We start from the raw sequence: 16,230 nt of genomic DNA, 5'->3' as shown, positions 1-16,230 counted from the left end.
TGATATTAAATCTAATTAAAAAACAGAAATGCAATTTAGGCATCCAAAGGCAAGGGAAAGGAAAAATTACCATGACTATGCAAAGACACTAAATGTAGGAATTCTAGGTGTAAATGATTTTCAGTGTCTTACTTTGCGATGCTGGAAATTTGGGGACTGAAGGGAAACTTCATTGTGGGGGAGACAACATGATGATCGGGTGGGGACTTTTGTTCTCTTCTCCTCTGCTGGTACTTAAAAGATCATTATTTCAGCAGCATCGGGAACAAATATGTAGGAGGTGATTTCCTCAAGCAGCAGAACAACATGGAAGCAGCCAGCTGCCATTTGCCGGACCTCCAAACGACCAGCTCAGGTGATGATCTGCTGCAGCTCAATCGATGTGTTCAGAGAGACTGAACATATAACTATATAAGAAGGCCTAGACACCCTCCTTTTCTGGGACATGTCCTGCATAGCCACTTCTGTCCAGGAGGAACTCCAGAACGTCCTCCATTTTGAGCAGGGCTAAGAAGCATGAGTTTACGTTTAGAGGAGTGTCTGTAGGCTTTATTCAGTCTTTAACTTTTTTCCTTGAATGCCCCATGCCTTTGTGGTGCCTTATCCAGCCAAGCCTGTCGGAGAGTGCTGGGAGAGGCAGCCCCCAACCCAACTCCGTTGGAGGATGCTGGGTGAGGCAGTCCCCATTCAAGCTTACTGGGGGACGCTGGAGGATACTAGGCGAGGCCGTCACTGGAGAATACATGGAGATGCAGTCCCCAGCCAGGCTCAGTGGAGGATGCCTCTACATGCATTCACTGACCGTGCTCGTCACAGGGGCTCTCCCTGCTGGGCCTGACCTTGTAGTCCTGGGCGGCCTCCTCGATGGGGAGCATGGGGTGGGCCTTGTGGGCGCGGGACTCGCGGCAGATGACGCAGACGGGGCTCTCGTCCTGCTCGCAGAAGAGCTTGAGGGGCTCCTGGTGCTTCTGGCAGAGGCGCTGCCCGGCCGCCAGCGAGGAGGCCGCCTCCAGCCGCAGCCGCTTGGCCACCTCCACCACGTTGCCCAGCTCCCGGTTGGGCCTGAAGCTCCGCTTCCGCGACCAGCGCCGGCACTGCGGGCAGGAGGTGTTCTCGTCCTCGGAGCGGCCCCAGCACTGCGCGATGCAGGCCTGGCAGAAGTTGTGGCCGCAGTCGATGGAGACCGGCTCCCGGAAGTAGCTCAGGCAGATGGAGCAGGTGATCTCCCGCTGCAGCGTCTCCAGGGGGCTCTCCGAGGAGGCCATGGCCGGAAGCAAGGCGCCCGAGAGGCCGAGCCAGGAGTAGGAGGAGGGAAGAATGGACTGTTATGGAAGCAAACAGAGCACAGCAGCAGCAGCAGCAGCCGCCTCCGCTTCCGCCGCCTGGCTTCCGGCAGGCACCCCATTGGCTGAGAACTGGAGGGAGGAGCCAATCAAAGGGACACCCTCCCTTTGTATGTGAAGAAACACGCAATAAAAGCACACCGCAGAGAAGGACGCCTCTCTAGGAATCTCTAGGTCCTCTACTGCAACTCTATGGTCGGCTTTAATAACTAAAGTTGCACTGAAAGACTTACTAGAGAGAACACTCCACTAGGCCTTTGTAGCCCACTCATCCCTCCATAATCGCCGCTTTGGTTAGTCATAGGTTTTATTAGTATGTTCCCTCTAGGAATATCTAGGTCCTCCCGTGCAACTCTATGGTCAATTTTAATAACTGAAAGTTGGGCTGAAAGACCTAGAGATTCCTAGAGAGGACATATTAATCAAATCTGTGAATAATCAAATCCGCAAAAGCCAAAGCCACAAATGTGGAGGGCCAAACGTACTACTGTATAAAGATCTCATGTCACCAGAAATGTTCTTCTTGGGTATTATGGATAAAGAACTGGACAGTAAATATGGACAAGTTCTTAAGGACCACATTGCAAATCTAAGGCAGCTAATGGAGTGCACCAGGGAATTCCTGAAGTAAACCACTGTGTGCTTTACAGACGATAGCAAGGCCTTTGACTGCTTAAATCATGAAAAGCTATGATACACCCTGAAAGTGGGCCAAACATATTTCCTTGAGACAAAAACAAAACATTGGGATGGCAAAAATGAAACAGGATTATGTAATATTCCATATTCATGAAAACGTAAAACAGTAACAAAAGTTTATTGCATGGACATATTGAGCTAACCATTATTCGTCAGTGACAGAACTCATACAAAAATTTAGGTAGACCTAGAACTGAAGAATGTGGAGGCAATTATCCAAAAACTGAATTTACAGGTGTTCTAAAGAGCCACATGAGAGGAAGGGGTGTGAAAGACCCCACAGGCACCCCTCAGACTCTTCTGTGAAGAGGTGACAGGGTTAGAGATGCTGAAGGGCTGTGGTAAGAAGCAGCGAGCGGCCAAGGAAGCAGGGATTACAAGAAGCAATGGGTTATAGGTGTAAGAAAGCTCATCTACAGCCCACCACAACCATCTTCCCACACACTCCACTCTTCGGGGAAGAATCTCTTACAATTGAGCAGAACTAGATTAGTGGCAACGTCCCAAAGAACCTTCTCTGTTGCCGCTCCAAAAATCTAGAATAACCTCCCTGAAGAAATCTGTCAAATATCCTCAATTGAGGCTTTTAAGAAGGCAATAAAAAGGACTCTCTTCAGGCTCGCCTATCCAGACAGACTAGGTCATGAATCAAGAAACCCGTCCATATGTGCTCCTATGTTTTGTTGTCACCATGTAATGAACATTTGATACTTTATGATGTTGTATTACTTGATCTCATTTTACAAATTGATATTTTAAGGAGGGTGGGATAGGGGGAGGGGAGGCTTTGTTGTTATTTACTTGTATTTTAAACTCTGTTGTTACCTGCCTTGATCCCCAAAAGAGGCGGGATATAAATAATAATAATTATTATTATTATTACTGTATTATCATCATCTGTCCAAGGACTACTGAAATGAAGAAAAGCTGAACAGTAGCACCATTGTGGTGCTGCATCTAGGCCTGGCCTGAGATTTTCCCACCGTCATTCCAGGTGTGGGTGGCAGGGACATTCTTGCCTGTGTACTACAGGCATTATTGCCAACCCAAAGTCCATGACTGGTTGCTGCCTCAAGTGTTTCCAGGGATGCTGATGGGTATTTCTTCCACTTCAGTTTTTTCTGTCACATATATTTTCACATGGTCGGCTGAACAAATGTGACCAAAAACAGCCAATATGCTCCCCTTAATGTAGTGGTCTAGCTCTAATACAAAATGCCCCTATTGCTGATGTTTTTCTCTCTGTCTTCAATACCATCAGTGGAAGAATTAAAAGCAGGCTCTCATGAACCCAATCCAGTTATTTTATTTATGTCCAAAGTGCTTATAATCCTTACATCCATTTTGTGTAGAAAGTCAACCTTATTCTCATTTTACATACTGACATGGAAACAATTTTACACGTCAACACAAATACAAAATTGGCTCCTGAAGATTTCTCACCTTGGCCACAACACATGTTTTGTACAGAAAGGCAAATAGTTATTCAACATGTCACATGGGCCCATACAGACAGGCCAAAATAAAGCTGCTTTGGGTCACTTTAGAGGTATGCTGTTTAAATGACACACACATCTTAAGAGGCCAGAAGCAGCACCAATGCTGCGCTCCAGTCCTTAGGACTAAAGTGTGGCTATGGCGTGGCTTCTGGCTTCTTAGGATGGATGCATCATTTAAACAGCATACCTCTAAAGTGACCCGAAGCAGCTTTTGGCCTGTCTGTATGAGCCCACATGTTACCTGACATCCAATAAGGAGAAGAATGATGTGGAAAAAATGGCAACCACAATGGCAAGTAAAATTCACATTGTTTGGGGCTGCATAGTTCACGACAAAAGGAAAAGACAAGTACAGTAGATATGGCAGAAATGCATACCGTTATGCATAGTGTGGATAAGTGAAGGGATGGAATCTTCTAAAACCCAAGGTCATTCACTAAAGTTGAATGACAAAAGTTTCAGGATAGAAAGACTTTCCTGTACCATGTCAACCATGAAATTGGCTACCACAAGTTGTAGTGATAGCTGACAAGTTGGGACAGTTCAAAAGGAGATTGGAAATACTCATAGAGGATGGAACTATTAGTGTCTGCTAGTCATGATGGTCCTATATTCCCCCCAGACATAGTGGCATCAGTTACTGTGGAGCAGGAAAGTGTTGTAGCATTCAGATCTTACTTATGGGCTTCCCATGGTTTGGTCACTGTAGGAACACAAAGTTACACCACTTAGTCCTTTAGGTCTGATCCAACATGGCTCTTACCGTTTTAAGCAGTTTGCCTTTACTAGGCAATCTGACTTCACCATGCATTTGAGGAAGTAGATTTAAGTCTCTAAAAGCCTGTTTCTCTCTTTCAATTAGTCTCAAAGGTGCTACAAGATGCTGTTGCATATTGATTTTTCAGTTTTCTAACTATTACTATTGTTATTCCACTAAGACACTGTGATTTACAATATTTAAAAATCACAAACATACATTAAGACATGAACTATATTTGTAACTACAAAAGAAGAAAAGTGATTTAAGACATCAGCAGATGAAAAACAAAGCAAGTCAGTACTATGCAAACTACCTTTCATGGTGATCAAGCTCAGCCTTGCCATGCAAAACCCAAGGACTTTGTTACAATCTTGGCTTCTAGATCAGAACTGATGCCAAGCTGAGTGACCTGACAAGACAAGTCCCTGCACTGCATGATCTGCTATTTGACTAAACTAGGTGGTCTAGGTCCTTTCTATCCACATGACCACATTGGCACCATCCACAGCCAACAATGCATGCACACAATTGCATTATCTTGACTTTCACTATAAAAAAATCTAGAACAGAATGCCATTACTATTTGGTTCAGTGCTTACAGCCATTAATGCAGATCAGGAACAACTCTTAATTTGTTAAAACATGCACTAAAATGTTGTTTCTGGTTTTGAGTATAATATAGAGTGGTTAAAGGTGTTTAAGGGGTGACTAATTTGCCCTAAGTGATTCTTCAGAGCAACTTGGAAAAGTGACTTGTTCAGATTCCAGAATCTCTGATCCAGAATGGCCAGTCTTGCTCAAATGAAAGTCTGATCTTGTAAAAAAAACCCTCTTAGCCATCAAGGGTCAGCTGGGCAAGCAAAACTTTAAAAAAGGGATACACTCTCTCCCCAGAGAATGAAGCGGAGGGGAAAATGAAAATGGAATCCTTGGTATCAGCATTGAAAAATTCCACCTGCCCCTTTTCATAGTCCAGAGAAACCCGGATCCTTCTGGGAGTGAAGATGAGGGGCAGAGGTGTCACAGGGATAGTAAGAGCTTGGTATTGGCCAAAATTGCCTTGCAGGGCCCAAATCCCTTCCTCAGGAGTGATTTTCAGATCGATCTTCCTCTTCACAGAGCCTCGAGCCACACCTACAGCCCATATACCTCCATCTTCCACGTTAACTTCCCAGTAATGCCTCCCAGAATCAAACCCTTCACAGCCCAGCACACAACAGGAGGACTTAAATCGCTTTGGGTTATGAGACAGGTCTGTCCTGGTGACATCCCATCGCGCACTTTTTCGATCCTCAGAGATTATGACTTGGGGGTTTGCTGTGTCTGTGTCAAGGATTACATTGACTGCAGAGAGGAAGAGAGAGAAAGGGGATGAGAACACTGGGAGGAAGATATATTTTATATTTTTTCAGATTACATTATTATTATTATTATATTACTGTTATTACCACCACCACCACCATTTCACCTTTCCCCAAGGCTCAAGGTGCGGTACAACATGGATTAAAACACATAAAGCCATTTAAACACACAAACATAGGGCACATTAAAGTCATCCCGCATAAAATTAAAAATAAACCAATTTCAGATTCATAGTTTAAAATCAACTGGGTAAGCTTGCCAGAAGAGGAAGGTTTTTAATACTGTTTTAAATTCAGACAACATGTTTAGCTGTCGAATCTCTCTCAGCAGGTCATTCCACAACCTAGGCCGGGGAAGCCGCTGAAAATGTCCTCCTGGTGACAGTTGCCAATGTAATCCTGGCTGGTTGGAGTAAATGTCCCCCGGGGTACCTAAGCATTCAGGCCAGATATTTTTATTGGATTTTTTAAATTGAATTTTAAAAAGTGGAAGAAAAATAAACAGGAAAAGGGGTGTGTGTTTAAGTAGATACTTAGCATATAATCAAGGACTAACATAATACATTACTATAAACTGACTATATTTCCAGAAGTACATTCTTGAAACTGACATCTATAAAATATACAGTCATGCATATTTAAAGCAGTAACATCTTTTGGCCTTTAAACAATAGATAGCGAATGTTAATTGCTTAGAAGTCTTTTTGCAACAGTAAAAACACATGATCCAACAACACTGTTAAATTTCTAGTTTAGTTTCTCTAAAGGGGGACCTCTTCAGATGTTGCAAGTCCCATGAGCCCCCAGCAGTGGCTATTCTGTCCAGTCCAGGGCTAATGAGAGTTGCAGCCCAACAACATGTGGAAGGGGCCTGTGTTATGCATACCTGCTATACAAAATGACAGAGTTGGAAGAGAACACAAGGACCATCTAATTCAGTCTCCAATGTGCAGGAATATACAGTAAAAGCACTCCTGAAAGGCATCCATGCAACCTCTGTTTAAAGACCTCCATGTGCTATGGGCATAAACAATATTGTACATTTGCAAATATGCTAAAAGCTCAACTACCATTTCTAAATATAGCTTGAAGAAAACAAGCAAGACAGAAGCTGGTCAGACTTTTCTGCAGCTACATAATTATTTCCTTACAGATCTAAACATATATGAACATTTTTTTCAATTGTTTTCACCAGATATTTACCCCATTCTGTTCCCAGTTTTGATGGCAGAGTATCTGAAAGGAATAAGATAAAAGACACATTTTGAAGAGAAACAGAAGTATTAGAACACAGGAGTACTTTTAAGCTACTTCTGAATCCCAGATATGTGTAAAACAAACTGTAATGACAGTATATGACAACAAAAAGCAGAGTCTGGAAAATTTCCTTTTATCAGCAGGCATTAACTCTTTTGATTTCAGCAGGCTTTTAATGCGTAACTGTACCAGGGGGGCTTTTTCATTGGTGTATGTGTGTGTTTTATTTAGTTTTAAACTTTTGTGTGTTTTAAAATGATTTTTATTGTTTTAATTGTGACTGTTTTAATTGTTCTTAAGACTGTGCTGGGTTGTATAATAATAATAATAATAATAATAATAAGTATATTATTATTATTATTATTATTATTATTATTAAACCCAGTACAATCTTAAAAACAATTAAAACAATAATAGTACTTATTATTGTTGTTGTTGTTATTTCTTACCCACTTATCCCCAAGGCTCAAGGCAAGGTACAATAAAGAATAAAACACATAAATCAATTTAAATGTATTAAGTTAAAAACATAGACAAAGGACAAATTACAATCATTCAACATAAAATTAGAAATAAAATCAATTTAAAATTCATAATTTAAAATCAACTGGGTAGGCCTGACAATTCCCTGCTGTGAACTGCCTTGGGTCCCACTCTGGGAGAAAAGCAGCATATAAATAAAATAAAATAATTAAATTGTATGTGTTCATTTGTCTCCGCTGGGTGTCCAAAAGCTGGGACTAGATGTCTATTTGAACACACAAATATTACTGTACTTTAAAAATGCCCTAATTACATGAGTGAACTTAGGCTCCTGCTAATTCTCCTGTCTTCTACTCCCTCCTGTAGACCTTCCCCCCACCTCTAGAATACCCTGAGAAACTGATTAGTAGCCTCTACTTCTTTCTGTTTCACATATCACTTGTAATTTCACAAGCATACTGCCAGTGTTAGTTTATTTTAATTATGATCTTGCAAATGTACGAAAGCTTAGATGTTTTGTTTGTAATGGTTTTTGGACTACCTTTGAAGTTCTTTATGATTTCTGTGAGTGCATTGTTCTTTTCAGAGAATTCATTTAATCTCTTTTCTATCTTGCATGGCATCTCCTTCGGTGGCTGAAATGGGTCCTTGTCAAACCTAGAGGGAAAACAACTCTATTCATTTCTGACTATTTCACTGTTATCTGACAGTTAAGATTAGTGTTGCTACTAAAGGCTTCTGACTCTAGAAAAAAAAGATGCCAGAACTTACCAACATTTTACAGATTCTGTGCTAGAGTACCTAGTGTACTGAGCAAATACTTAAAAATATTAAATATAACTCCAGGGAAACACATCTCCCTCCCCTCTCAAAAATTATGACACAGACATTTTAAAATTAATTAATTAAGTTATAGAGGCATCATATTTCCTCCCTTTCTTCCCTTATACCTTGGCAAGCACAGTACTATCCTTTAGTGTGACCACTGGTGTGGTACTACAGTGGGACCTCTTTATCTGCAGAATTCAGCATCCGTGGATAGCAAGCTCCTGGTTGTCTCCAATGGTGGCATGGGCACACAGCTGCACCACCATTTTGTACAGCCAGCGTTGTCCCCAGTGGTAGCATGTACATGCGGCCATGCCACCATTAGGGTGAAGCCCCATTGTCCCTAACAGCGGTGCAGCCGTGTGCACGCTGAGAACAACAGGGATTGTCTCTAATGGAGGTATGGTTGTGTGCATGCGCCGCCATTGCAGACAGTGAGACTTGAGCACCCACAGATTTTGTTATCGGGGGGAGAGGGAGACAAATCCCATGTGGATACCAAGGTCCCATTGTATAACTGTTCTGTGAAACGCGGTAACACAAGTGTTGACTGCCCATTATGATTTTTCGCTTTTTAATATTCTATGCCAAGAAGGTTTCTGGATTTTCTGTCAGATACACAGCTATTAAAAGAATAGATTCCCTTGTCTATTTAAAACAGTGGAGGACAAACTATGGCCCATAGGCTGTATGCTGAGCTTGGGGTCCCAAACTGAGGCCTCTGGAGTGCCTCCCACATTTTTTTAAAAAAACCCTTGGCAATTGCTTAAAGCCATGCCTACCAACACCTTTCCTGGGGAGAAAAAACCAGAAGCCCCACAAAAACCAGGTGAAAATCAGCTGAAATCAAAATCAGAAGTGACATCATTTCTTTCCTGTTTCTATTTTGTCTTTTTTAAAAACTTCCTTTGTCTTTCTAGTTTTTTCTTTCTTTTTTTGGTTGCTTCTGGGGATCTTCAAGACATGGGGAGCTTGAGGGTGGCAGATCAAACCCACTGCATTTTGCAGTTGTTTTCCGCCTCTGTGTTCTTGATGGATGCCCACCTTTGTGTTAGAATGAACCCATGTTCCAAATTCTGTTTTGTATTTCTACAAGCAAAACATGGGCACCAGAAGGAATAAGGGCAATCATCAGAAAAGTGACCTCTCAGGTGGGAGGCAATGGAGCCACATACCTGCTCAGTGTGTTTCTGATATCCTAGAGAGAAGAGAAAAAGAAATATAACTGGGGAGAGAAAGACAGGAATTCTTCATTACTATGAAAGGAGTCTCATCATAGGCACTTTTATCTGAGAAACAGAGACAGGAGTAAATACTTTTAATTACTGTATGCCTCCTGATTATGAGATGAGGAGGCTGGTGAGATACACCAGTGGGAAAACACCTGACTTGTAGGGAAAGAATGCAAACAATATTCACATTTGCCATGGCTAGGAAGTAGGCACCACAGAGTAAATCAATCCAAGTGCTATGGAAAGCAACCTTGAACATTTCTTTATCCGCTCCACCCCATCCATCATAAAACCAAAAGCCGGTAAGCACACTGCTGCTGTTGTTATATGCCTGCAAGTCATTTCTAACTTTTGGTGACCATACATATGGCAGATTTATCACAAGGTTTTCTTGGCAAGATTTGTCCAGAGATATTTAGCCTGGAGAAGAGAAGGTTAAGAGGTGACATGATAGTCCTGTTTAAATCTTTGAAGGAATGTCATATTGAAGATGCAGCAAGCTTGTTTTTTGCAGCTCCAGAGAATAGGACCTGGAGCAATGGATTCAAACTACAGGAAAAGAGATTCCAGCTCAACATTAGGAGGAACTTCCTGACAGTAAGAGCTGTTTGACCTGGAGCACACTCCCCGGGGAGTGGTGGAGCCTCCTTCTTTGGATGTTTTTAAACAGAGGCTGGATGGCCATCTGGTGGGGGTGCTTTGATTGTGTGTTCCTGCATGGCAAGGGTTTGGACTGGATAGCCCTTGGAGCCTCTTTCAACTCTGATTCTATGAAATATAGCAGGATACCAAAGTTCAGAAATTCAGGTCTAGTAGTAAAAACTCAGAAATCTTTATTAAGAAAACTATAGGTTTGGTCTGGTGACTTTGTCAGAACTGAGCAGCAAACATTACAATCATAAAATTAAACTACACACAATTCAAACTTCAGTTGGGCTTAATTCTCATTCATTTATAAACACATTACTCATTCCTTTCCCACACTGAACCTTTCTCTTTGTTTTTATAGCCAGATACTTTCTTATAAATGACCTTGATCCACTTTGCCTCCTTTTTGGCTTATCTCACCACCTGTGTTTGAGCTCACAGTTCTAAAACATACTACAGAAGGCCTTTGGAATGCATTGGGGTTGGTTCCAGGATCCTCCAAGGATACCAAAATCCATGGATGCTCAAGTCCCATTAAATACAAAGGCATAGTAAAATGGTGTCCCTTATATAAAATGGCAAAATCAATGCTTTTAGTAATTTATATACTGTATGTAGTTTAATATTTTCAAACCTGGATGGTTGAATCCATGGACACAAAATCCATGGATATGGAGGGTCAACTGTATCACTACTACATATCTCATCACTATGGACAAAAGCACATGGAACTCATGATAGAGGCAGACCTTGCAGTGGTCCAGCTGTATGACCTGAAGAAGGTAGTGAACAGAACACATCACAGGCTGAATTTTGTAACCATGAATCAAAGGCCTTGCTTTCCTTTTCATAGAATCACAGAGTTGGAAGAGACCTCAAGGGTCATCCAGTCTAATCCCCTGCCACGCAGGAACTCACAAGCAAAGCACCCCCCAACAGATGGCCATACATCCTGTTTAAAAATCTCCAAAGAAAGAGACCCCATCACTCTCCAAGGGAATGTTTTCCACTGTCAAACAGCTCTGACTTTCAGGAAGTTCTTCCTAATGTTGAGGTGGAATCTATTTTCCTATAGTCTGCATCCATTGCTCCAGACCCTTCATCATTTTGGTTGCCCTCCTTTGGATATGCACCAGCTTTTTTCCTCCTCTCTACCAAACCTTTTTCCTTTTCTGTAAAAACATCATTTCTAATAACTGACAAACACACTGGGAGCCTTTTAAAGTGCAGGTCAAAAATTTGTTACATTAATAAATATACGTCATAACAACATTTTTGTTCATCTCTTTTTCCAGTTTTCTCTCAAGATCCACCTGGCCTCACCTGAAGGAATTCGCTATCTGGCTGTTCACATTTCTCTTCTACTTCAGTGATCACCGCAGTGAGAGACAAAATCTCATCAGAAAATGTTGTGCTGTGTTCTTTCTGATGCTTAACAATTTCCTTCTCCAGTTCATTCAGCTGAGCCAGCAGGAGCTTTTCTTGTTCTTCAAGAAAATGATGGATCTGCGCAAATTCAGATGTAGCCTTCTCTCTCTCAGCTTCTGTTTGCCTCTGTAATACAAAGTAGGAGACATGTAGGTTAGGGCACTGGATTCTATGTTAGATATATCTTCCTAAATAAATGCACATGGATAAGAAATATTGGAATGTGTGTGTGCATATATGTGTGTACACACACACACACACCGCCCTTTTCCCAGTGTACAAGGTGAACACAAGGATAAATAAAAATATGTAATATTCTAGTTTCATGCTGGCAATGCAGTTCAAGGTACGTACGTTTTATATTTTAAAAAGGAACTTGTCTCCCATGCTCTTTCAACCCTTTCATTCAATGTCTTAACAAAATCAAAAATCTCGATAGGTTTGCCTTTGGGTCAACTTAAGTTGGAAACTACTTGAAGGTGCGCAGCCACCAAACAACCATATTTAAGGTAGAATTGCTTGTAGTTTTCAAAGACCTAGCTGTGTTAGTCTGGAAAATCAGTATGCCAAGGGATTTTGTAGCACCTTCGAGACTAACTAAAAGAAAGAAGCTGGTAGCATGAGTTTTCATAGACTTCAGTCTACTTCCTCAGTTAGTCTCAAAAGTGCTACAAGATCCCTTTGCTTCTAATTTGTTCACATAATTAAGGGGAACTAGAAATACAGGAGACATTAGTGGGCTGGCAAGGTATCCTATTTATCTGGTCCCCCCATAAGGCCCATCAGGGGATCAACACAAATGGCATGATAAAGGGAAAGCTCATCTGTGCTGGACGCATGCTTCCACGATTCATATTGTAGCATACTTCATACAAAGAAGCATATCACACAAATAAAACATGCCAGTGACCACAACCCTTGTCAGGTTGTTATTATCAGATTCTGTACTGACCAGAAATTCCTGGTGTTTAAGTTCTCCAGCCAGTTTTAATCCCAGCAGAGTCTCTCTCTCCTCCTTCAAGCTCTGCAGCCGGGTCTGGATATCTTTCTAAAGAAAGAGAAACTTTGCTTAAAGTACTTTTACTGCTACTAACTTCATTCCCCACCTTCCAATGGTGGCACTCAATTCAGTAAAAAGGAGCAATATGAAAATACTATACTTATCCCCCAAGAGGTGAACCAAAACCTGCTCAACTCACAGAATGGTTACATTAGAAAATTATAACTAATGTGTCCTCCTAAACTCTTATAATCTCCAGTATTCTCCTTTATAATACATAATATAACATTCTCTAAAAAAGAGGAGACAATAAAAGTCAGAAACCAAAAGAGGTCCTCTGCAGAGAAGGAACAAAATGAAATTTCTAAGATCAAAAATACAATTCAGTGTGGTTAAATCGCACAAATAGTGTGTCTGTAGTCCAAGACACACTGCAGAAAGAATCCAGTCTGAGACTGCTTTAACTACCCTGTCTCAGTACTCAGGAATCCTGGGAATTGTAGTTTGTGATGGCACCAGAGCTCTCTGAGAGAAAAGGCTAAATGTCTCTCAAAATGACAGTTCCCAGAATTCCCTAGCATTAAGCCAGGGCAGTTACAGTCGTCTCTAACTGGATTATTTCTGCAGTGTGTTTTGGACAACAGCCTAGTTCAGATAAATTCTTTCTAACGTTGAGGTGGAATTATTATTATTATTAACCTCTATTTATAAAGCGCTGTAAATTTACACAGCGCTGTACATACAATCTTTTTAATTGGAATCTCGTTTCCTGTAGTTTGCATCCATTGCTTCGGGTCCTAGTCTCTGGAGCAGCAGAAAACAAGCTTGCTCCCTCCTCAATATGACATCCCTTCAAGTATTTAAACAGGGTTATCACATCACCTCTTAATCTTCTCTTCTCCAGGCTAAACATCCCCAGCTCCCTAAGTCGTTCTTCACAGGGTATGGTTTCCAGAGCCTTCACCTTTTTAGTTGCCCTCCTTTGGACACACTCCAGTTTGTCAATGTCCTTTTTAAATTGTGGTGCCCAGAACTGGGCACAAAATTCCAGCTGGGGGCTGACCAGAGCAGAATATAATGGCATTATTACTTCTCTTGATCTAGACACTATATAGCTATTGATGCAGCCTAAAATCGCATTGGCCTTTTTAGCTGCCGCATCACACTGTTGACTCATGTTCGTGTCCTAGTCTACTAGGACTCCCTGATCCCTTTCACATGTACTATTGTCAAGCCAGGTGTGGAAGTTTTTTAAACAGAGGCTGGGTGGCCATCTGTTGGGGGTGGTTTGAATGTGTATATGGAGGCACCCTTTAACCTTTTTTGCCCTTGGCTGGATCCTTCAGGAAATATCAGGGACCTCCACACAGGACTAGGAGGAAAAATCCTGTCTGAAACCCTGCTGGGACATGCAGTCCCTGACAAAACTTATTGGAGTATACTGGGAGATGCAGTCTCCAACCAAGCTCTTTGGAGGGTGCTGGGAGATGCAGTCCTCCAACAAGCTCATTGGAGAGTGCTGTGAAATGCAGTCCCTGACTGAGTTCTTTGGAGGATGTTGGGAGAGGTAGTACCTGATGAAACTTGGTCAGAGAAAGCTGGGAAAGGCAGTCCCTGACTAGGTTTGTTGGAGGGTGGTGGAAGATGCAGTCCCCAACCAAGCTCACTGGAGAGTGCTGGAATGCAGTGCCTGACCAAGCTCGTTGGAGGATACTGGGAGATGCAGTCCTTGTCCAAGCTCATTGGATGGTGCTGGGAGATGTGGTGCCCAACCAATCTTGTTGGAGTATACTGGGAGATGCATTCCCTAAGCCCATTGGAGGGCGCTGACCAAGCTCTTTGGAGGATACTGGGAGACAGAGTCCCTCAAAGTGCTCATTGGAGGATAATGGGAGATGCAGTCCCAAATGGAATCACAGAATGACCTAGTTGGGGAGTGCTGGAAGGTACAGTCCCAAAGGAGCTCATTGGGGGATACTGGGAGATGCGCTCTCTGACCAAGCTTGTCAGAGAATGCTGGGAAAGGCGGTCCCTGACTAGGCTCTTTGGGGGCTGCTGGGAGATGCACTGACTGCCTGACCAAGTTGACTGGAGGATGCTGGGAGATGCAGTCCCCAATGGACGTGGCTGGTGGATGCTGGGAGGTTCAGTCCCCCATTCCCCCCCCTCAGGATGCGGACCCTGTAGTCCTGGGCGGCCTCCTCGAGGGGGAAGACGTCGTGGCTCCTGTGGGCGCGGGACTCCCTGCAGATGCAGCAGATGAGCTGCTCCTCTCGGCCGCAGAAGAGCTTCAGGGCCTCAAGGTGCCTCGGGCAGCACAGGCCCCGGGGGGCGGCAGGAGCAGCAGCAGCAGCAGCGGACCTCCCTTCTCCTCCGTCCTCCTTCTCTCCTCCTCCTCCTCCTCCTCGGAGGAGGAGGAGGCTGCCGAGGCTCCTGGCGAGGTCGGCCACGTTGCCCAGCTCCCTATTGGGCCTGAAGTCCCTGCGGGGGGCCTGCTGGCGGCACTGGGGGCAAGCGAAGGGCCCTTCCTCCTTCCAGCAGTGGCTGATGCAGGCCTGGCAGAAGCTGTGCCCGCAAGGGATGGAGACCGGCTCCCGGAAGAGCTCCAGGCAGATGGAGCACGAGGCCTCCTTCTGCAGAAGAGACACAGGGCCCTCCATGGCTCACCGGCAGAGAGCAGACACACGGCAGGGAGGAGAAAGCGCCCTCACGCCGCTCTTAATGATGACGCGGCTCAGGGCTATGGAACCCTGGGATTTGTAGTCTGGAGAGGGGGGACGCCAGAGCCCTCTCTCAGGCTGGGAAGTCAAGCACTTTGAATGCACTGCTGTGGAATTCTGGGATTTGTAGTTTAATGAGGAGGCACCAGAGCTCTCTGACAGACCAGGGCTGAGAGATTTTTTGGGGGGGGGGGGTCTCCAGAACTAAAACACTTTGGTACCGCTTTCACTGACATGGCTCAATGCTATGGAACTCTGGGATTTGTAGTTTGGTTAAGCACCAGAGCCCCCTGACCAGACCAGGGCTGAAAGACTGGGGAAGGGGTATCCACATGGCAGAAATAAATCACTTTGACAGCGCTTCATCTGTCCAGACACCAGCCTACGCAACCCTGGGATTTGTAATTTCATGAGGCACCAGAGAGTTCTCTGAGAGAGAGAGAGAGAGAGAGAGTATGGGTATGTGTGTAGGTATGTGTGTCTCCACACAGGAGAAGTAAAGCACTTTGACAGCACTTTAACTGACATGGAATTCTGGGATCTGTAGTTTGGTAAGGTGGCACCAGAGGCTTTGTCGTTTGGTAAGGCCACTCCACCACTCTCTGAGGCAGCATCTTCCACTGTCGAACCACTCTTACTGTCAGGAGGTCCTTCCTAATCTTGAGGTGGAATCTCTCTCCCTGTGGTTTGCATCCATTTGCCAGTGTTAATATCCAGTGGCCTAGTCCAGAGGGATTTCAGGGCATGCTCCTCTGGTGGCTCCACTCTCAATGGAGAAGTGAATCTGCACTGGGTTTTACTCTGAACTTTAAAAGGTGCTGACTACTGTCCTCTATACAGTTTGCGCACCTTGGCTAGCTCTTTAACTGTGGGCTCTAAAACTGAGGGTGTGGGAGAACTCTTCATTTGGATTCAACACACAAATAAATGTTGATGTATATATATGTGTGTGTGTGAGAGAGAGAAGCTAAT

The 16,230-nt window shown here is 43.6% G+C and overlaps 2 protein-coding genes across 3 annotated transcripts in view; both read right to left on the bottom strand.

Moving 5' to 3' along the window:
- LOC121920298 (zinc finger protein RFP-like) overlaps positions 1–1,349 on the bottom strand; it is a 22,923-nt gene extending 21,574 nt beyond the window's left edge. The window contains exon 1 of the mRNA XM_042447429.1: positions 840–1,349. Within this exon, the coding sequence (XP_042303363.1) occupies positions 840–1,265 (426 nt within the window). The 5' untranslated portion in view covers positions 1,266–1,349. The remainder of the gene's footprint in view (positions 1–839) is intronic.
- A 2,328-nt stretch (positions 1,350–3,677) lies between these two features.
- Positions 3,678–15,245, bottom strand: LOC121923983 (E3 ubiquitin-protein ligase TRIM7-like). 2 transcript variants are annotated; one of them, XM_042454986.1, is made up of 7 exons: positions 14,719–15,239; positions 12,491–12,586; positions 11,434–11,664; positions 9,406–9,428; positions 7,944–8,059; positions 6,866–6,898; positions 3,678–5,645 (listed from the first exon to the last, which is right to left on the bottom strand). In XM_042454986.1, exons 1-7 carry the CDS (start codon positions 15,196–15,198, stop codon positions 5,134–5,136), a joined length of 1,491 nt encoding a protein of 496 aa, XP_042310920.1. In that variant the 5' UTR covers positions 15,199–15,239; the 3' UTR covers positions 3,678–5,133. The 2 variants fall into 2 exon arrangements, with proteins under 2 accessions (XP_042310920.1, XP_042310921.1); XM_042454987.1 differs by lacking the exon at positions 3,678–5,645 and adding an exon at positions 5,666–6,094 and having other exon boundaries at positions 14,719–15,245.
- Between the last annotated feature and the right edge of the window lie 985 nt (positions 15,246–16,230).

This window comes from Sceloporus undulatus, chromosome 2, assembly GCF_019175285.1.
Source record: "Sceloporus undulatus isolate JIND9_A2432 ecotype Alabama chromosome 2, SceUnd_v1.1, whole genome shotgun sequence".
In the NCBI taxonomy this organism is placed as follows: domain Eukaryota; kingdom Metazoa; phylum Chordata; class Lepidosauria; order Squamata; family Phrynosomatidae; genus Sceloporus; species Sceloporus undulatus.
The sequence above is the reverse complement of the archived record's forward strand: the minus strand, read 5'-3'. Positions and strand labels throughout refer to the sequence as shown.